The sequence below is a fragment of the Aulonocara stuartgranti genome, assembly GCF_965226115.1.
Source record: "Aulonocara stuartgranti genome assembly, chromosome: 10".
Classification (NCBI taxonomy): Eukaryota; Metazoa; Chordata; class Actinopteri; order Cichliformes; family Cichlidae; genus Aulonocara; species Aulonocara stuartgranti.
Genome location: NC_138946.1, coordinates 15,394,213 through 15,415,579, shown reverse-complemented (window position 1 = coordinate 15,415,579; position 21,367 = coordinate 15,394,213). Strand labels below are relative to the sequence as shown.

Sequence of the window (21,367 nt, the reverse complement as noted above, 5' to 3'; positions counted from 1 at the left end):
GTTTGTCACTTTTATTTAACAAAATAAGTCAATACAATACACAATCCAAATGAAAGGTTATTATGTGAATTTATAAGGAGTTAAAATAACAACAGGATACAAGCAGCAATATACAAATCCCCAGAAAATAAATAAACTCTCCAATCTGAGAAATTACATTTTATTTTCAATATTTTATGTCAATTATATTTTTGTGCCATAGAGAGAATAAAAACCACATGGTATACACTTGGTTAGAGTTACAGTGCGTATATTTTGTCAGTTGATGGCGATTCATTGGAAAGTGTAGAGCAACAAGAGTATGGTGCAGACACCAATAACCACACCCAGAATTATAGAGTCCCGCCTCTTGCGCAAATTGATTTTCTGGATGAGACTGTTGATGGTGGGGAAGCGATCTGAGAGGTGGGGTAGCAGGGTGAAGGAAAATAATTAAGACCCAAGCTGGGTTTCCCTTCCTTGCAGTAAGTAAATAAGAGACAGAGAGTAGCAGGAAAAAACATCAGCAAGGCTCCGAAACAAAAATCCAATCCAGCGGTGTGGTTCAGTGGATCCAAACCATCTTATATTAACCCACAGGCCTGTCAGATGGACTCGAGACTTTAAAATTATGGTCATTTAAGACTTAATAGCAAAAAATGTATATTTTCTAAATATTTTTTCATTCAGTTCAATGGTCAGTGTTCATCTCAGGTCTGTTCATTTTTTTATTTATTAGTGCAATCTAGCATTTATTATTTTAACTATCTAAGTGCGTATGGCTCAGTCACACAAAGTAAAAATAAGACAGAAACATCCTCGTGACTAGGAAAGGAAAGTGGTTCCCTGGTAGCTATGGTGACCAAGTGTTCACCCAGATGTGGGGGGGTGTTCCTTTGTTCACCTCTGGGCAACCTTTTTTGATTGGAAGACAGTTGCATGGGTCGTCTTTCTTCATTCACACCCAGACAGACTAGCAAACATTTAGTCGTGGCCAAAAGTTTTGAGAATGACACAAATATTGGTTTTCAGAAAGTTTGCTGCTTCACCTTTTATGAAGGCAGTTTGCATATACTCCAGAATTTTATGAAGAGTGATCAGATAAACTGCAAAGTCCTTCTTCTTGTTAACATAGGTGAGAATGTTGACAAGCACAAGGCTGGAGATCATTATGTTATGATGATTGAGTTAGAATAGCAGACTGGAATTGTTAAAATGATGGCGATGCTTGAAATCGTTGTTCTTCCTGTTAACCATGGTAACCTGCAAGAAAACATGTGCAGCCAGCATTGTGTGCGATCGTGGCTCAAAGAGTTGGCAGTTCGTCTTGTAACCGGAAGGTTGCTGGTTCGAGAACCGGCTCGGACAGTCTCGGTCGTTGTGTGCTTGGGCAAGACACTTCACCTACCGCCTACTGGTGTTGGCCAGAGGGGCCAATGGCACGATATGGGAGCCTCGCTTCTGTCAGTCTGCCCCAGGGCAGCTGTGGCTACAACTGTAGCTGCCTCCACCAGTGTGTGAGAGTGAATGAATAGTGGAATTGTACAGCACTTTGCGGTTCTCGAAAAGCGCTATATAAATGCAATACATTCCTTATTATAATTATTATTGTGTTGCATAAAATGGGCTTCACAGGCAAGGATATTGTTGCTGCTAAGATTGCACTTGATGATCCGATAAACAGTTGACTGTTTATTGGATCATCAAGACAGTGCAATTCATTATTATAATAATTATAATAAGGAATGGATTGCATTTACATTTATGTCTTGATGATCCGATAAACAGTCAACTGTTTATCGGATCATCAAGAATTTCAAGGAAAGAGGTTCAAAGGTCCTCTAACGATGATTCAGAAACAACTGACAAAAAGATCTAAAAACACTGAAGCAGCAAACTTTATGAAAACCAATATTTGTGTCATTCTCAAAACCTTTTTCCATGACTGTACAGTGCTGTGAAAAAGTATTTGCCACCTCCTTGATCTCATAAATAACTTTTCCTTTAAATGACAATGTCATTTCACACTGGCCCTGTATGAAAAACAAAATGAACGTTTTGAATTGGTCTAATCAAAGTCTGGGCTTAAATGTGATGGCAATGCTTTGGCATGACCTTAAACAGGCCGTTCATGCAATGTAATTCCTCCAGACAATTCCACACTTGTGGTTTTGACCTATTTATCACATTTACACATTTCGCCATATTATCACAGATTGCACGTAACTTCCAAGTTGACTCCATTCGATCGCAAACTCATAGCAGACTGACTCTGTCTTATCGCGCCTAACTTGCTTTGAAGACCGCAGCTGACTGAGAGTGGTTGCACAGGCGTTGCCTGTCTTCACAAGCAGTTTTCTATTTTCCTGTGCAACGAGTAGAACTGGCATTTTTATTTTAACACAGAAAAAAGGAAAGAAAGTCGAGTCTGGAGAAAAAGAAGAGAAGTGATATCAATGATAAAAGGATACTGGCCAAAGTTGTGACCCTGGTTTGAATGGACTTCAACATCCCACGCTGAAATGTGATGTTCTCTTTGGTAGCCATGGCGATACTGCAGGGAGACAAACCATTAGGGACTGGCGGCGGCACAAAAAGAAGCACACACAGTAGCTGTCTTCGCAGAATCACATTAAGCTTGTTTCAGCTAATGAGCTAAAAGTAGGGAGCTACAGTAGTCTGTTTTAATAGACTGAAATGTGCTGCATTTGCTTATGATGGGCACGTGTTGAGTGAGAACAAAGCAAGGGAGGAGGAAAGCAAATGAAGCATTAATAGAACTGACCTTATTGCGTTGTCAATATGACTGTCTGAGCTGTGAACATAGGACAAAAAACAAGAAAAAGGATAAAAGTAAGTCAACCATCTTCAGTAAAGTTAAAGAATAAAACTTCCTAAAATAACCTTATGAGATCATTTCAAATGTTCTCTATATGAAGTTATGGAATTATACAACAAGACTCAGAGGAAGCCTGTGCCATGAACCCACACAGCCCGATCGGTCTGTTATCATAAGAGAAGCACTTCATCTGATTCCTGCGAGGGAGGAGAAAGTGCTGTTAATGGGCGATTTTGGGGAAAGTCCATTAACGTGTATAAAATTTCAGCTCTGAACATATGGATATATAATGTTTGGTTCTGATCTCTGATTTTCTTGAGGCGTAAGGAAAACATACAGAGGGTCAACAGTGCACATACACACAGAGAAGGGCTTGCATTATCTGCTAAGATAAGTGATGGGCAGAAAAAGTCTGGGGCTGAGCGGAGCATATAAAGGCAGCTGCATGCATCCTGTCGGACTTCACTAGAGACCAAAAATCAATACTGTGCTTTATACTTCCTCCATCTATTCGTCCACCGCTCCCACCATCTATCTGCTGCCATCCTCTCCTTTTTCAGACGATCCTTTATTAGCCGACAGAGTCAGAGGCGAGGCAGCTTCATGTTTAGCAGACCCTACTTTTCTTTCTTTGCTTATTTTCCTATTCTTTACTTGTGATATAGCATAACATTATAACTTAAATTTAAATCTGCCTGTGTTCAATGTACATGAATATGAATACAGCTACAATATGCACACAGACATGGTTTCCAATGGTTTTCCATTTCTGCATATCTGACCACTAGTCACACTTATAAAGTTAGAAGCACTGAGTCTTTTTTAAAAATTTGGTTTAGTTGGCATCTTTGTTGAAAACAGAGCAGAGGCAATAACGCGGATCGACTCCCCACCATTGGACATTTGCGTATTTAACAAACACAGCCAATAGATTCTTGTGAAAATGAAATGAGAGGAACCATTCAAACCTAAATGTGTCAACAAGCCAACCAGCAAATGAACCAGTTAACCAACCACATCCCTCATTCAGGTCCAGATCTGGGTCCAGCTGAGAAATGCAATTTGTCTAGCATGCCCGAATCCGCTCTAGGACTTCCTCCCGGTGGGACATGACCAAACCACCTCGTTGGCCCATTTGATGCAAGGAAGTAACGGCTCTACTTTGAGGCAACTTTGTCAATAATCACATCGATAGCACTCTGGGCCCCCTTTCTTCCTATTGTAAAACAGTTATGAGTGCTTGAATAAAATCTAATAAAATAAGAAGAAGAAAAACACCAGCAGTCCAAAACATTTATAAACTGAGCAGCAGCAACGTGTTGTCTGTCGATCAGCTAATAGCTAAATCGAATCCTTTTAGCAGCCCTCAATACTGAGACGATGCCGCACATTTTAACCTCATTTCTTACATTCAGTATTGAACATTTGTTCATATAGTGCATTTACTCCACCGAATCCCAAACAAGAATCTCCTCATCAATCACTGACATGTTCACACCTTCGACAAGTCAAAGTGCAACAGAGCCTCAGATTTTATGTGCATTCTTCTTTCAAGCTCCATCTATCTAAATAACAGCACGCCCAATATCTCATAAAATTGACAATAAAAACAGTTCCTCAACTTGCAGAGACCGCTGCTGAGACTGTGTTTCACTGTTAAAGGTAAATTTAACTCCTCAATTTTCAATCTGAGAGTCTAAACTGTCTGAAGAGTATTAATAGTTTGTCTTTGCTGATGTCTGCTCCTCCTCCACAGGTGATACAGGAGGAAAATGTTTCTCTGGGTAAAATCAGCAACGCTTGTTTATCCGAAACAAACCAAGGATGCACTGGAGGAAGAAATAACCACACTGCGACAGCAGGTGGGCTATTTTTTCCTCATACGGTTGGGAAGGTGCTTAAAGTGGGTGGTTTATTTCTGAATCATGTTCAGTGATCACGGCAGCGTGCATCTCAGCACATTTCTGGCATTTCAACAAGTCCAGTACTGGCACTGTCAATAATGTTACTGTTGGCTCAGGGAAGTGTATTAGCATTAGCTGAAGTACTCATCAAATACAACGCAGTATTTAAAATGTTCATATAACACTTTATATAAAGGTATAGACTCTTTTCTTTTTAACTTGCTCTGACCTTTCTTAAAAAAACACTGCCTCTGTTAGGAACAAATAAAAAACAAAAAGATAATACAAATAAATACAAATCAGAATAAAGTCAAAACTTCTTTTTGCTTCATTAAAAAAAAAAAAAAAAGGCATAACATGTTCTCATCGTTAAGGCCAAAAAGTGTGATACCCAGTGTCACACGAGCCTAATGACTGGCCTCCTTGTGGCGGCCTTGTGAATAATTTGGTTGCTAGCGGACCGCTGTAGTCACCTGCAGTTTGCACAGAAGACGTCGACTTATCTGAACTCGCCGAGCAAACATGTTCAGTGAATTGTAATTCGCATGGTGGCTGCAGAATGGTCTCTAGACCTGTATGACCTTGTTGTGGTTGTATGAATTTTTTAAATGGATATTAAACAAAACTGATATACTTCCACATTAAAGAAAAAGTAAATAAATGGGAAGTTAATAAGAAGTATTCAGAAGCAACCATGTAAAATACCTGAAAATGAAATCTCAAAGAAACTCATAAATGTTTAACTAAGGAAAATGTAAAATGAAAGGCACCTAAATGATGACTAATCATGTTGGATTCCCGGCTCGACAAACTGCCGCGTCAGTTGGTAAGTTCAAAGCTGTGGTGCATATCTCAACACTGACACGGTGGATTTTTCACTGAAGTAGCTAAACACTTTAATGGCTCTCCAGACTTTTCAAACAAAACCATTATCACCATTAAAAAAGTCTTAATCCCTGACGGGGCGTCAGGGGATTCCCCAGGAGCATCTTGCTCGGAGGGCTCAACCCGGGGTTGCGGTCATGGCCTATTAAGGGCTCTGTTGGCTCTTAGGTGACGGTTTCCTCATGGCTGCGTGCAGCGGGGCTAGGGGAGGGTCTGTGCTGAGGACGGGGCTGTGGCTCCCCACACCCTCTAGCAGATCATTACATGAAGGAACCTTTTAAATACAAGCGCGCTCATGCTCACAGGTGTACACACAGATGCTCACACACACAAACTACACCCTTTTTGGCTCCTACCTCAAAGCACACTGTGCGCTGTAGATCCTACGTGCTGCACAATAATGTTTACTATTTACTGTTATATTCCCATAGATCATCGTGATGTTGTTTATTATGTTGCTCTTTTTTTTCCTGCTTGTTTTCTCTTTTTTCTTTCTCAACAGGTGATCCAGGTGATCGATATATGTATTTTTTGTCTGCTTATTTTGTTGTTTTTTGCCCTTTATCCCCGTCCCTCTTTCTCGCTGTTTTTCTTTCCCTCTTTCTTTTCCCCAGTCAAATCTGTCCCGTATTTAGCAAGTGAAAATAAAATAAAATAAACAATAAAAGGTGAATCAAATAGACCATTACGGCAAGGCTGGGATGGTCCATTTGGTAAAGTAAATCCGTTGGGCATCTTTCTTCGCCTTTAGACAATAATTCTGATGGCAAAAAAGCCAAACGGGACAGGCAAAAAAAAAAAAGTGTTCAAGACTGTTATTTACAACAAAATACCTACGAAATCTTACGATAATTTAATCAGACTCAGATATTACATTAATCCAAACTGCCTGGAGAAACAAGTCTGACCACTTTCAGCCCTTTGAAATATCTGTGCAGTTATTTTACCTTTAATTGTTGCTGGAACAACCAGAAAACGGCATGTGTTCATCATCAAATATCAATATATTGATCTAAACGCACAGCTAGGATCAATATAGCCTTCTAGTTTATTTTTCTAATATATCTAAATGCAAACAATAATTGTTTAAGCTGTTGCACAAAACATAAAATATACAGGATCTATGAAAGTAAGGATTTGTAAATAGATCTCTGATAGGTGGGGCATTCCCTTGCACAAGAAACTGAATAATAAATGTGTGAGCTGTGCAGGCTCTCTGATTTAGTCACATTTACTTTAAAGATTAAATGACAAAACAAACAAACAAATGAAAGCCCTTTTTGGTGTTTCCAATTCATTCTGAACAACTAACTCTGCTGTTTTCTGCCACCACAATGCTGACTCACAAGTTTCGGTTCATTGTTGCAACAAAAAAGTTTCAGAGTGACGTGAGAATTCAGATTTGGGACGTATCGAGGGTTTGTGGTGTGACTTGGAGGTGTCTGACCCCCTAAAAAAGATTTTTAATAACAATTATATAGAGAGGCCAAAATGAGTGGATAAAAGAAATTACTGTTGACCACCTGACTCATCTGAGCACAGATGAATAATCATCAGACTGGACCTTCATTATAATCTCAACAACTCGCATGTTTCTACAGAAATTTTAATCATGAAGTTCAGCCATTTCGTATCCATCATTTACACCAGGTGATATGCAACCGCAGCACAGCTCTGTCCTAGAGTCAGACAATAATTACCTTTTTTATTTATTATTTTTTGTATTTCAAAAGGAGGAATTGGATCTCAGTCCAATGGCAACTCAGGGGAAGGAACAAACTGCGGATCCACTGCTTCAGGGAACAGCGGTGATGGGAGCGTGGGAGTTGTGTCTCTCGCTGCTAAAATAACCTAAACCATGTTTTCATTATCTGCAGTAATGCAGTCATTCCCATAAAGCCAATATACGATATAGAGTCTGGTCTATTCCCCCCCCAGTTCCAAAGTGGTCAAACCAAAACTGGAAGCCACTTTGTATTCACTGCCTCAGGAAGCACCGGCAGTGTGAGTCCCCAGCTCAATGTGTTATTTTGTTCAGGAGACACTAAAGGTGGACTGTTTCGTGATTTCTGAATTCTTAGTCATTCTCTGTATTTTAAAAGGAGGAATGGGAGCCCAGTCAAATACTGGCAACTAATGTAAAACAGGGGGGTGGAAGCAACGCTGGATGCCCTGCCTGGGGGAATGCTAGCAGTGCGAGCGGTCTGTTTTCTTTGTCATTTTGCTGAAAAGTTATCAGGAGTGGGCAGACTTCAGAGTTTAGAATCTGTGCAGTAAAATTAGTAGGTTGTGTTATTATCTTTTTACTTCTGAAGGGGAAAACACAGCCAGCACTGGCAACATGAGTAACACGACAGCTGGTGAAGAAGATACTGGAAGGAGAAAAAAACACCTGCAATCTAACGTACGTGAGTACTGTTAAGGCCTTTGCACGCAGGATGGGTTTAAAATATTTTTCACACTCACCTGTTCTTAATGCAGCCGCTCACACTCAACACATATTTTCGCTGGAAAAATTGCGGCATTAATTTTTTCAAACCAAGCACAATTTTTCTGATTTTGTGGATCCGAATAAACAGATCAAACCAATCAGGTCACTGCATTTGGCAACAAGTGCGCTCATGGCTCAAATCGTGCACCTGTACTGAATATACAATGTGGAAATTATTTTTTAAAAGACACAGACGGACAGTGCTCTGTGTCGATGGGCTCTTTCAAATGATTTGTCTACCTTCTCAGATGTGGTCCCAAGTCTAGAAACAAGCATTCAAGCGGGCCCACTGACATTCAAATTTATGAAAGACACGATACAGCTTCAACTCCTAGATCAAACCATAATCTACCTGTTCTCTTTTTCCCCTTTGGATAGCATTTCCACAACATGAAACCTGTTTGTCACCACAGCTCCGAACACGCCAGCACACACTGACACAAGCAAGACGAGCTTCTGAATAATAGCTGCATCGCTTCTTTTTTATAAATAGAACCCAACCGAGCTGAACAGAAAGCTATAACTACAAACAGGAAGTGTCTGAGTTGATGCAGTCATTTTTTATTACATCAGTGGAAATACCGCAGACACATCACAGAGAATTCAACTCTCACATAAAGGGGTTGTAAACAATGAGGAATTTTGGAAAATAGCTCTCAATCTTCTTGTGATAAGTGTGAAACTGGTTTTCTTAAAGATGTGTCTTACTTTCTTAGATGCTCGTGCTCCTTCAGGAAGAGCTCTGTCCTCCTGTTATTCACCCCTGAGCTGCTTTTGTAGGACCTGAGTAAGAAAATTAAAGAAGGGTAAACTCCAGCATCAGATTAGCACCAAAAACGTTATTACAGCTGGAACATGAGTGTGTGCAGATGCTTAGACAATATACTTAACATCGAAATATGTCAACCTCCCTGTGACAAGAGAAGGATATGATTCGTCATCAGTGCTGCAGGTATTTCCCTCCATCCTAAAAACACATGCCGGGATACTGATGTACTTCCTGCATTAAAGCTTCTAAGTGCTTAACCCAAAGCTCCGTCCTCCATCTCTTATTTACACCACCACCATCCCATTTCTATTTGGACTAATAATCTTTTTAATCCATCTATTTTCTGTTCTGTTGGCCCACTCCTTTCACTGTTCCTCCACACCTCTAATCTCAGTGGGAATAATTAAAATTCACTCTCATCATTTTTGTAATCAATCAAAGTCAAATCAGGAGAAAGTCTCATTCCCTCTGTCTGACTTTCTTGCTCTTCCTCGCCTCTAGTGAAAAAGCATTTCTCTGCATCAGGCAGGCCAGATGTAACCACTCTCCCTCAGCTCTGGCTCAATGAAAGCCTTGTGGTTTGATTTACTGTAGAAGGCACTTAGGAAAGAGATCCCCGGCGAAAGAGAGAGACATAGACAGATACAGAGAAGAGGAGGGAAGATGGCTAATAAGAGGTGTCTCTTATTAGAGGATGAAATATGATAGCGGGAATGCAGAGTATTAAAGGGTAGGGGAAACCAGACACTGAATAGACATCTCTGCCTCCTGCTGGTCAGGGATAACATCGGACGAGAGGAGGAGGGATGAGAAGAGAGCAGAAAAGTGGGACAAAAATAAGGAAAGCTGAAAATGTTAGATTTGGTGACAACAAAAAGTAGGCATGGAAGGAATTCAGGAGGAAAAGGAAAACTCTGCATACGTAAAGCAGGAGAGTAAGCAAGTGATTTAATAACACATTTTTGTAACATCTTGGGACATATGGGAGATAAAAGAAATGACACCTAAAAAGATAAGAGAACTTCTAATATTAAATATTAGAGTTATCATCAATATCAATGAGAAGCCTAAACTACATTTGCCACCAAATTTATTCACAAAGTAGCACAATAAATAATTTTACACAACACTTGCGCTGCACTTGGAGCTAAAAAGAAGAACCTACAATAATTAATTTCCATTAGGGCCTTAAGATCCTCCTCACAGTCATTGTTGGTTCAGCCCAGATCTCGCTTGAAGTCTAGAGGTGATCGAGCGTTCGCTCTAGCTGCACCTGAGCTGTGGAACAGTCTCCCGATTGGCATCCGGGCGTCTGATTCTATTCAATCTTTTAAATCACGGCTTAAAACATATCTGTTTGAACTTGCTTTTCCTACCAGTTAATTTCTCGCCTTGCTTCTAGTGTGTTGTTCTAATGTTCTAATGTGTCTGGCTGTTTTGCGTTGTCCTGTGCTGTCAATGTTTTCCATCACTGTGTTTGATGGTTCAGCTTTACAGCTTTACTCTGCTATAGCTCTGTGCTATAGTTTATTCTTATTAGTGGTTTTTACCTGTGAACATAATCTCACACTTATATGACTCTGACGTTATAGTCTTAATTATTTTATTATTTTATTGTTGCGTTGCCTATGTCCTCTATCACTGTGTATGATGGTACAGTTCTCTTTGCTACAGCTGTGTGCTATTGACTGTTCCTATTAGTGGTTTTTACCTGTGAACATAATCCCACACCTATATGATTCTGATGTTTTAGTGTAAATCATTTTATTGTTTTATTGTTTCATGTAAAGCACTTTGGCATGCCCCGGGCTTTTAATGTGCTCTATAAATAAAGATTGTTGTTGTTGTTGTTGTTAGCTTAAAAAATTTGACAGTATTCTTTGGCTCCACCTCCTCAAAGTTAAATATTAGCTGTTTTTTTTATTTTATTTTATTGTGAAGCACTTAAAATAAAAGTTGTGCCTTACTGCTGCAACCACTTCAAAAGGCACAACTTTGACTTTGAAGACAGGGTTGGCGAGCAAGTCGAATTTTTCTTACAAACTACAGCCAACCACAGCAGCACCATATATTTCTTTGTTGCCAGTTTCACCAAGTGAGTGCTGACAAACACTTGCCAACCTTTTGGGCAATACACAGTTTTATCTAGCAAGGTTACCAGGGCCTCGCTGACCAGCCTCGAGGCCTGCGTGACTGACGCTTCACTCACGGTTGTATTTTCTAACAACATGAAGTCTTTTATTGATCAGAGAGGGAAGGGAACTCACTCGATGTCTCTGTGAACTGAGCCCAGAAGGTCCTCTCGCTCTCGCAGGCTATAAAAGTTGCTTTTGATTTTGTGAAACTCATGAGTGTAGTCCTGCAAAATAAAACACGATAAACTACAGCCAGTGTGACATGATATCACTAGCAAACAACATGATTGGAAAACATTGGGGCAAAATACAGTACATATTTCATAAATGCATCTTCAAAGTGCGCAGAATGTTCCAATAAATAGCTGAAAGATTTTGTCCTTGACCGAGGGGAAAATACTAATCATATGAACACTCAAAGACATGAAAAAAATGTTTTTAGAATGTGGATTTGCCCAAAGTTCAACCGTAATTAATTATAACATTTAAAGTGTGGAGGGCTAAAAGTGATTATTGTGAAACAGTAATTATAATAATAATGTCCCTGAACTTTGAACTCAGGACCTTCTTGCTGTGAGGCGCCAGCACTAACCACCACACCACTGTGCCGTCCGGCAAAACTGCAAATGAAATTAAAGTTTTATTAATTGCACAGCCTACAACAAAGTGAAGGAAGTCTATGTACCTGTAAAATGTCTCTGTGCCTCTGTAAGGTGTGCATCAATCCTGCGTTGTGTGACGAAACTCCAGGGGTGCTAGTGCATTCTGCCATTTTGTCATTGACTGCTGTAAGCTGCAAAAAAGGATTAAATTCTTATCACGTAGCCACAGAAGCACAGACGACCTTTTAAGAGATAATGTGATTTCAAAACAGCCCAGGATTATAATTTGAAATGTTCGACTACTCGAAAAAAATTATTTAACAAATAGGCTTCAGGCCTAACAGTCTGTTTGACTCTAAAAACATAGAATAACACAATTGTCTGCAACTGAAGGCATCCTATACGTGACCATACCGTGTGCCACATTTAACTCACATTGGCTAAGAGCTGGTCCAGCTCAGTCGTCATGGCCACAAGCGAGTTGTCATGAGATGAGCCCAGAGAGTCAGACCTGATTTCAGACGGAAATAGAAAGGATGCTCAGCAAAAATGTAAAAAAGAAAATTTAATTTAAATTCAATAAGTCAACAATTATACGTTCTAAAGCTTCTAAAAGCACAAAGATTTTTTAATATCCAACAAGATTTCTTTTGAGAGAGGGTACATGTTTAAAGTGAAGAGGGGAAAGCGCTGCCAACCTGCTGTCTCTCATCCGCTGGTCTGGGCTGCTGCTGGTATAGCTGGTGCAAAGCTTACTGAAGGAGACTAGCTTGAGGTCAAGCTCATTCTCCAGCTGCCTGGCTTGTTTACGCAAATCTGACGGGGGGAGAAAATAAATGGAAAACAAATAAATTAGACAACCCTCAATATCATGCCAGATCTACAGGAGTCCAGTAAGGATAGAAAGACCCAGGCAGATCATTTTATGTAAACCCAGAGTGTCGGTGAAGGAGAAGCCCATCTCGGTCATGATCCATCATGATTTACAGGTTATTGTAAAGTGTGAAGCACAGAAAGACGGTTGAGTGAACAACTGGATACTGTTCACAACACCAAGAGTGAGAATTTGGTGAAACTGGAAGTAGTGTGGAACAACATTATGCCGTGAAAATGTACAAGAGTCTGTAAAAGGACAAACGTTACCTTGGCCTTGAGCACAATTTTGTGGAAGACCCATTAGATGATCACTGCGTTCAAGTTTGGTTAAATTCTGGACAAATTCTTTCAATCTGCCGAAGGATTTTAAAGGGTCACCGACTACACGTGGTTAGTGAAAGCATTAAGCATAAAGCCTCGGAAACTCTGGTGTTTTAAGATACCAGAAGCATGTTAAATTAAACTATTTAGTTCACATTATTGTTGCAGGGTTAGTGTTACACTGTAAAGTGTATTTTAAATAGCACAATTTAATTATCATTTACCAATAACACATTACAGAACATCCTTTACACTGAATTATTATGGGTTGCTGCTGACAGTGTGCTGACCTTTATCCAATGAAAAGAAACTTTGATTCTCTTTTACTGTTTGAGATGGTATCAGAGATCCAAAGTTTGATCTTGGATTTAAAAGTTTGAGAACCACTGGTTTACAACAAACATCCACAAAAAGCTGATAAACCACAGACTACACAGTACAGGTAGAAACTATTTTTATGATTATAAAAATAGCTGTTTTTCATAATATTATGATCATCAAAACAGAAAATTGGGCTCACTTTTGATTTCAGCCAAATGTAAGGAGATAATAACTGGCAACCATAACATTACGAAAGCCTTCATCCGATTAACGAGGTAACTGATTTGGTGGTCAGCAATGAATGACCATATATGTGTAAACAACTATTAACTTCCTGTTTGTTTACACTTAACGATGCAAGACTTGTTTGGTTGAAATCTTCCTGTTACGTGCCTATAAACAGTAAACGGAGGATGAAACAGAAAGGTTTACAAACTCTGGTAGCACGTAAGCTGGCTTAAAGGAGGAAGCTGAAGTCTGACTACTGACTTTTGAACTACGAAGGCTAACACGCTAACAGATTAGCTCGAAACCGGCTAAAAACACCTTCTAACCGCGGATAAAATAAAGTTTCTGAACTGCTGAGTTTGTATGACCTGGATAACAAAAGCCTTACATGGTGGCAGCTGTTTGTTTGTGTGTTTGTTTGGGGTTTTTTATTACACAAAGCACCATTATTTACCTTCCCAGTAGTTATTGCTGCCTGCCATGTTTGTTGTTGACATGTCATCATCAGCCGTCAAGAAGATACAGTTGTCGCACTTGTCTTTCTATCCCACAGCGGCCTCTAGTGGTTTCAAGATGTATGTCGCTTTCAGAGATTACTAATTTTGATATAGAGTAGGCATCAGTAACGGTAAAGCTAATTTTAAAAATGTAGAAAATCCTACATTCAGAATTTTAGATAAATAAAATTCTAAAATCTTCATGTTGAAGTATAAACCACTGGGTATACCGATTTATTGGTAGCAATATGTGCTTAAATTAGACTATTGAAGAGGTAATGTGGGGGTTTGCAGCTGCTGTGGGTGTTTAACTTTAACTCTGTCAAAACTTTTATTTAACCAGCTATAGAATAGATAAAAATGCCTACTTCTGTAGTATTAAACAGGTCATTAAAGACATGTTTATTTGAGCTTTACACACTTTGTTTTTGTATTGGAAATTGCTTCACTCCATTTCATACACATTCACCCAAAATTCAGCCTCTTATATTTAGCCTCATGTAAACTTTGGCAGCTCTATCTTTGGCTCGGGGAGTCACTCTATAAGATGATGCAGCTTTACAGGCTGGTTTAAAGTTAAAGTGTATCAGAAAAAAAACAAAAAGCACAAACAGATGTAACTGAGATATGTGTCAGCATTGTGATTCTCTGTCTTTTTGCTCATTCTCTTTATTCATCGTCTTGAACACAGGCAGTAATTATATCACAGTAACAGCGGCACTGGTGGTCTGGTTGATGTAGAAGACAGTGACGATGATGATGATGATGATGATGATGATGATGATGCCAGCAGTGGTGAAAAAGAGCAAAAAAGTCTGTGTTGTTTTTGCATTTCTGCAGCCTCGCCAGATGACACCTCTCTTTCACACTGATTCAGCTTTTTTCTCTCATTTCTGTCATTCCTATTGTCTGTCTTTCTTACATCTTTCTTTTCTTTTATGATGTTTCTTTTAAAAAAAAAGTGCTATGACACAACTGACGCCAGTAAGCACCTGAAGTCCAGTCCCAGATCCTGCTTTGACTAGCTGGAAGATGGAGGTTGCGGGACAGGAGGAGGAGGATAAGGAGGGATGGAAGCACAGGAAGGAGGGAGAGGGAGAAAGAGTGGAGCGATAAGGAGGTTTAAAGAAAGCGCTCTCCTCTTAGTGCTGGATCCTCCTGATGGACTGAATCTGAGGAGTCTGGGCGTGGGAGCCAAATTCACGGTAACACTTGTACTCTCCTCCGCGACAGTCGCACTCCATGATGTACTGGTGGCCACGGTAGCCAGGGTACTGGTAGCACACAAAGCTGCAGGAAAACACGCACACAGACACACGCTTGAATCAGGTAAGCAGTCAATGCTTTCTAGTGGCTGTGTGTTTTTCAGCTGTGTGAAGGTGATTTAAAGTGACCGTGAACTTACGCGCCACTCTGAATCTGCATGGATCCAACTTCGTTGTTAAACCAGCCCATGGCCTGCAGGGAGGGGTAATCATCACACATCTCGAACTGACGTCCCATCATGTTCTCCATCTCAAAGATGATCATGCGGGAGTCCTTGTGGTTCTGTGCAAAAGAGAGAAAAAAGAAGTCTCAGTAGAATTTGAGAATAAGCTGATGTCAGCTAATGGCCGTTATAGTGTGCTGTGTTAACCTACAGCACAGCAGATGGGCCTGAAGGAGATCATTCTCTCAATGCGGTAGGAGTTGCTGCCACTATAAGCCTCAAAGCGGGGGTAGTCTCCCTTCTCCAGGACGAACTGTTGGCCGCAGAAGCTGGAGTGCTCGTAGCCCACCCAGCTGGAAGCCAGAAACAAATGAAAAGAATAATGAGCGCACCTTCTATCTAAACCACCCAAAATCTGAAGGAAAGACACTCCGTTTTAGTTTCTTTAAACAGTTTAAGGGTTTCCAGAAGAGCAAGGAAGCTCATCGGATACGTACGCGCCACACTCCACCTTCAGGGAGCGGATGTTCTCCATCCCACACTCCATGATGTTCTGGCAGCTGGCGGTAAACTCCATACGCCTGCCCTGGAAGTACTCCTGATCGTACACAGTGATCTGCAAAAAGCAAAGAGGGTGAACTGAGTACAGCCTGAACCAGATATTACTGTACATAAACTAAAAACTTGTGCTGCTGCTTGCATCCCTGCAACATGATGTGTAGCTTACCTTCCAAGGGCCCATGGGCATGGGGTTTGTCAAAGCCATGTTGTCCTCTTTTTCAGCAGTACCTGCAGAGTAAAATTACATAAATAGTCGGGAAATGATGTGAGAAGGTCAAAATCACAAAACCTGTGGCTCACTGTTTGCTGTGCCATAAATTTAAAGCCCAGGTTTGTCACACCACTTCAAGCCTCCTGCTCACTCTTCTTTGCTGTTTTCACTTGTTGTTTTAAAATAACTTCCTCATATTATAGTTAATGTAATAAAACAAGGTACACTGGCCTCCTTCTGTTCTCGTAAGACCACCTGTTGTTAGTTGGATTGTTGCATTAGAGGCCTAGGCTACATTACATTCATAGACTGGGAAACTGTGCTGTATTGGTAACTACTTTAACAACTTGGACCTACCCAAACTGGTGAGCTGTGTGTCGCAGGGTTCCACTGAACAGTGTGCGGAGGCAGTGTGGACGGGGGGTATATATACACCCACGGGTGTCAGGGGCCGGGGGGGGGCAGGCATGCCTGGACTCATGTCAGCACTTTGCTTTGGACTCCATTGTTTAGCCACAGAGGGGTTAACACGCAGACACACGGTGATTCATGCAAACACAAAGAGGACCCACGGCTATACTGCGCTACATGCACCTCTGTGGTAAATCTATATGTTAGAGGAAAAAAGAGAGGGTGGCTTTCCACACGGGCATGTGGGTCTATTATGAGATAGGCCCACATAAAAATTCAGCTCAGCGGTGAAATACTTTATGTGGCTGTTTTCTTTGATTTTCAAAGTCATGGTACAAAGGTGGAGGATTAGCAACAGTCTTGTGCAAACCACTGAATCCACTGAAAAGCCAAGTGATGTTTTCTATGATTTCAAATAATATCAGGGCTACTGCCTCACAGCAAGAAGGTCCAAGAAGGCTTGAATCCACCGTCTTTCTGTGATGGTACGTTCACCCCGAGGTTCTCTACGGGTACTCCTGCTTTCCCCCAAAGACATGTGCTGGGGTTAATTTGTGATTACACTATGAAAAGTAAATAATGGTGTCTGGATGTACCCCGGCTCTCACCCTATAGCAGCTGGGATAGGCTCCTGCACCACATGACCCTCAATTGGATAAATGGAAGAAAATGGATGGATCGAGTGATATCTCACAGTTATTACTATTATTAGACTAATCAAACCAGTATAGCCCTGTAATAGACTAGCAACCTGTACAGGGTGTATCCAACCTCTTGCTTAACTAAACCACACTCACACCTAGCTCACACTACTGAAATTCATTATTATTAGGTTGTGCTCAAAACTATCTGAAAAGCTTCCAGTTGATCCAAAGTATTGCAACCAGAGTACTGACAGGAACTAGGAAGAGATAGCATGTTTCTCCCATATTGGTCTTGATGGTCGTCACAGTCGTCCAGGTAAGCAAATCCCTGATATTTGACTCTGTCCAACTGGTGGGAGTGGGTCTCCCACTAAAAATGCTAACTCCAGTTGAACAGAATGAACTTTCCAGGTTCTCCCATATTGGCTTCTGCTCAGCGGCTCCCTGTTAAATCCAGAATCAAATTTAAAATCCTATTTATTTATTACTACAGTATGACTCATAGGTGTGTGACTACATGTCCCCCCCCACACACACACACACACTGTTAACATTATTACAAGTGCAGTGTGTTAATCAGATGTGAGAATTTAGTTGGTCAAGACTCAGATCAGGAATCTAACTGACCTACTTTTGATGATGGACACAAACTGGATCAACGCTATGAATGCTGGATTAGAAACAGGAAGGTGCTGACATTGTTGGAAAGCTTGAAATCCCAGAAAAGCAAAGCTCTCCGCTTAACTGTTTCTATTTTTATTTTTTGCTATGAACGGCAGTAGCTATTTCTATTTTTAAAATATCTCTAAGACTGAATAAATCAACAATAAAGGTTAACCGGGGCCAGTGGCACCAGTTCAAAGGCCTGATTGGCAGGTCTGGTAGTGCTTTGGCATTGACTGGTGAGATGCAAATGGCAGCTTCACTTTCAAATAGTTTGGTGCAGTTGGGTTTTATAACACAAGGGGAATTTTATACAAATTGATCAAGAGATGAAGCAGACAGACTCTTATTTTAATAATTTTATTCTTCCCATTAAGCGAAGCATCTTATTGGTTTTTAGACTCTATTTACATTTATTCAAAGTGCCTGAATTATAAATAGTTTTGTTTACATTATTTGTTCCTCACTGTGTCATTAAAAAAGTGAACAACACAGAGCGAAAACAGAGTGAGCAGCTGCTACTGTCCCCCCCTTCTCTCTTCTCTTGCTGCTCTGAACAATAAACATTTAGAAATGGCTTACTGAGGTCAGCACATTGTCCAGACTCTCTGTCTATGTGTGCGTGTGTGTGTGCGCACACGCCCGTGTGTGTGTGTGTGTGTGTGTGTGTGTGCGTGCATTCATGTGGATGCCCATGTAATTTCCTGATTAAGCTTATAACAGAGCAAAAGCAAGATACGTGTGCACTTTTTACACATAATACCGCAGTAGGTCCATTTCTGTGAACTTATTTCTGATCAGAGTTGATTTGTTGAGGTCTGAATGTAAGATGGGACAGGGATATATGAACATGTGTGCGTGTGTTTCTGCTGATGATAGCAGCAGCAGCATCGGCGCAGACTTGACAAAGAGACGAGCAAACTCAGCAGGCTGATGTGAAGAGCCTGCCGTGTCCATATAGTCGACTCTGTGTCACGTGCACAGATATCAAAACCTCAGTAGAGCCTTCAGTAGACTCTGAAACCACCTGCTGTCAGCTGTCAAAGACCCACACTTAACAGTCCCACAAAAAGCCTGCATATTGAGTGCTAATTACAAAGAAGGAAGTAAACACCTACAAATTTCCTCTGATATTTCTTGAGTGAAAAGTTTTGCCTAGAACATATTTTTCCAAGCTGGGCTTTTTCCAAGCATGAAATCTGGATATTTTCGATTGGAAGTCATTTTATTCCACTCACCTGAATCTTAAAAAATAAAAACCTGTAACAGAAATTATCTCTGCAGTGAATCCTGACTTCCTCTAGGGTGCAACATTTCCATATAAACTCTGAGTTTAAAGGCCTTTTTAATATTAACTTAAAGAAGGGTCACAATATTAACAACCCATCACACTGCAGGTGCACAAACTGACTCAGGCTCTTCCTGGATCAGGAATCTTTTATACTCTAATCTCTCTGCTGGCATTTTTGCTGCTGTTGTTGTTATTGTGACTGCTCCTAAACTGCCGTTACGGTTGGTTTGGCATCGTTATCGTCACACACAGAGTCACTGCAGAGCTGTGATGGATAGTCATGTGTGACTGAGATCTCCAGTGAGTCATGCAGAGACTTTACATGAATCAGTAGAGAGTGAAAGGAAGACAGAAATAGGATTAAACCCACCCCAGAATGATTTCATTTTTGCCGTTCAAACATCTGAAAACATCTGTTGTTGTTTTTAACAGTAAAGTTCTGAGAAATTACAGCACATTAGAGCCACATTTTATGTTAAAATGTAGTACGCTTAATCAATGTGAGGAGAATTATTTAGGTCTAATTGCAAGACATGCAGAGCTGGAATAAGTAGATGCATCATTTCTTAAATAAAACCATAAAAAGCATGCTATTAAAATATTCTTGCAAAAGTTTTTTACCTACATAACAGAACTAAAGTAGCAGAATCCCACAGTTGTGTTGAGATGAAAGCAGGCATTTATTATATACTGATATTTTCAGTTGTGAAAGAAATACTAAGTATCATCTTTGAATAGAAAGATCTATAGTTCCTCAGCATGTCATCATAAGGGGGGTCAGGGGGTTTCTTTTGCAGCTAATGTTAACTACTTTTACTACTTGTACTTCTACTACAACGTAGCTTGCCATCACCAGTGTATGAATGTGTGTGTGAATGGGTGGATGACTGGACGTGTAAAGCGCTTTGGGGTCCTTAGGGATTAGTAAAAGCGCTATACAAATACAGACCATTTACCATTTTACTTTTCATCAAAACGCTTTGTTGTGAAGAGTGAACTATCTTCTTAACTGCTTTGCACAATGGAAACAGATCATGGTCCTTCAAGATGCCCTATCTTTCACACAGTGCAGCAGCTCATTCTGTGTTTTCTTCGTCCAGACTGATGGTTTTTCGTCTGCTGCTTCTTTTCCCTTCAAATTTTTCCAGATGTAATATCACATTCCAGTCCTCCTGTTCTCATAGTGTGTCCAAAGAATCTTGCTTCTCTTGCTTGTCTCTGATGTTCTTACATAGTGATCTTTTGGTGTTTGCTTTTTTAAAGACTTCTTCGTTAATCAGTTCAGGTCTATGATATTCACGTCTCTGCTGCATTGATAATCTCAATAGCTTTCTAGTTCATTGTCCATGCTTTGCTTCCATGTGTAGGCATCTTCGACTCTTTCTTGTGTTGAAGGAAATTTGTCAGTTAAATTAAATGTTTGCTAGCTTAGATTCACTTCAGTTTTATTTACAGGGAGTGCAGAATTATTAGGCAAATGAGTATTTTGTCCACATCATCCTCTTCATGCATGTTGTCTTACTCCAAGCTGTATAGGCTCGAAAGCCTACTACCAATTAAGCATATTAGGTGATGTGCATCTCTGTAATGAGAAGGGGTGTGGTCTAATGACATCAACACCCTATATCAGGTGTGCATAATTATTAGGCAACGTCCTTTCCTTTGGCAAAATGGGTCAAAAGAAGGACTTGACAGGCTCAGAAAAGTCAAAAATAGTGAGATATCTTGCAGAGGGATGCAGCAGTCTCAAAATTGCAAAGCTTCTGAAGCGTGATCATCGAACAATCAAGCGTTTCATTCAAAATAGTCAACAGGGTCGCAAGAAGCGTGTGGAAAAACCAAGGCGCAAAATAACTGCCCATGAACTGAGAAAAGTCAAGCGTGCAGCTGCCAAGATGCCACTTGCCACCAGTTTGGCCATATTTCAGAGCTGCAACATCACTGGAGTGCCCAAAAGCACAAGGTGTGCAATACTCAGAGACATGGCCAAGGTAAGAAAGGCTGAAAGACGACCACCACTGAACAAGACACACAAGCTGAAACGTCAAGACTGGGCCAAGAAATATCTCAAGACTGGTTTTTCTAAGGTTTTATGGACTGATGAAATGAGAGTGAGTCTTGATGGGCCAGATGGATGGGCCCGTGGCTGGATTGGTAAAGGGCAGAGAGCTCCAGTCCGACTCAGACGCCAGCAAGGTGGAGGTGGAGTACTGGTTTGGGCTGGTATCATCAAAGATGAGCTTGTGGGGCCTTTTCGGGTTGAGGATGGAGTCAAGCTCAACTCCCAGTCCTACTGCCAGTTTCTGGAAG

General features: G+C 40.6%; 2 protein-coding genes across 3 annotated transcripts; both read right to left on the bottom strand.

Annotated features, from left to right (window-relative positions):
- Positions 1-50: 50 nt before the first annotated feature.
- LOC309715484 (Golgi SNAP receptor complex member 1-like) lies at positions 51-13,876 on the bottom strand. Of its 2 annotated transcripts, XM_082548653.1 has the most exons (10): positions 13,805-13,858; positions 12,748-12,833; positions 12,303-12,420; positions 12,040-12,115; positions 11,688-11,795; positions 11,135-11,226; positions 8,807-8,881; positions 2,765-2,794; positions 2,451-2,533; positions 51-398 (listed from the first exon to the last, which is right to left on the bottom strand). In XM_082548653.1, the coding sequence occupies exons 2-10, from the start codon at positions 12,779-12,781 to the stop codon at positions 274-276; spliced, it is 741 nt and encodes a 246-aa protein (XP_082404779.1). In that variant the 5' UTR covers positions 12,782-12,833; positions 13,805-13,858; the 3' UTR covers positions 51-273. The 2 variants fall into 2 exon arrangements, with proteins under 2 accessions (XP_082404779.1, XP_082404778.1); XM_082548652.1 differs by lacking the exon at positions 12,748-12,833 and having other exon boundaries at positions 13,805-13,876.
- Positions 13,877-14,458: 582 nt separating this feature from the next.
- Positions 14,459-16,444, bottom strand: cryba1b (crystallin, beta A1b). Its single transcript, XM_082550094.1, has 6 exons — positions 16,406-16,444; positions 16,004-16,065; positions 15,774-15,892; positions 15,488-15,629; positions 15,253-15,395; positions 14,459-15,137 (listed from the first exon to the last, which is right to left on the bottom strand). Exons 2-6 carry the CDS (start codon positions 16,040-16,042, stop codon positions 14,990-14,992), a joined length of 591 nt encoding a protein of 196 aa, XP_082406220.1. The 5' UTR covers positions 16,043-16,065; positions 16,406-16,444; the 3' UTR covers positions 14,459-14,989.
- Between the last annotated feature and the right edge of the window lie 4,923 nt (positions 16,445-21,367).

Coding starts and splice junctions, on each gene's coding strand:
- cryba1b (XM_082550094.1), bottom strand. CDS start 16,042: ATGGCTTTGACAAACCCCATGCCCATGGGCCCTTGGAAG. Junction 15,893..16,003: donor TGCCCATGGGCCCTTGGAAG/GTAAGCTACACA, acceptor TGCTTTTTGCAG/ATCACTGTGTACGATCAGGA. Junction 15,630..15,773: donor CTGAAGGTGGAGTGTGGCGC/GTACGTATCCGA, acceptor TCTGGCTTCCAG/CTGGGTGGGCTACGAGCACT.
- LOC309715484 (XM_082548652.1), bottom strand. CDS start 13,847: ATGTCAACAACAAACATGGCAGGCAGCAATAACTACTGGGAAG. Junction 12,116..12,302: donor CAGCGGATGAGAGACAGCAG/GTTGGCAGCGCT, acceptor GTCTGAAATCAG/GTCTGACTCTCTGGGCTCAT. Junction 8,882..11,134: donor TCAGTTCACAGAGACATCGA/GTGAGTTCCCTT, acceptor TTTCTTACTCAG/GTCCTACAAAAGCAGCTCAG.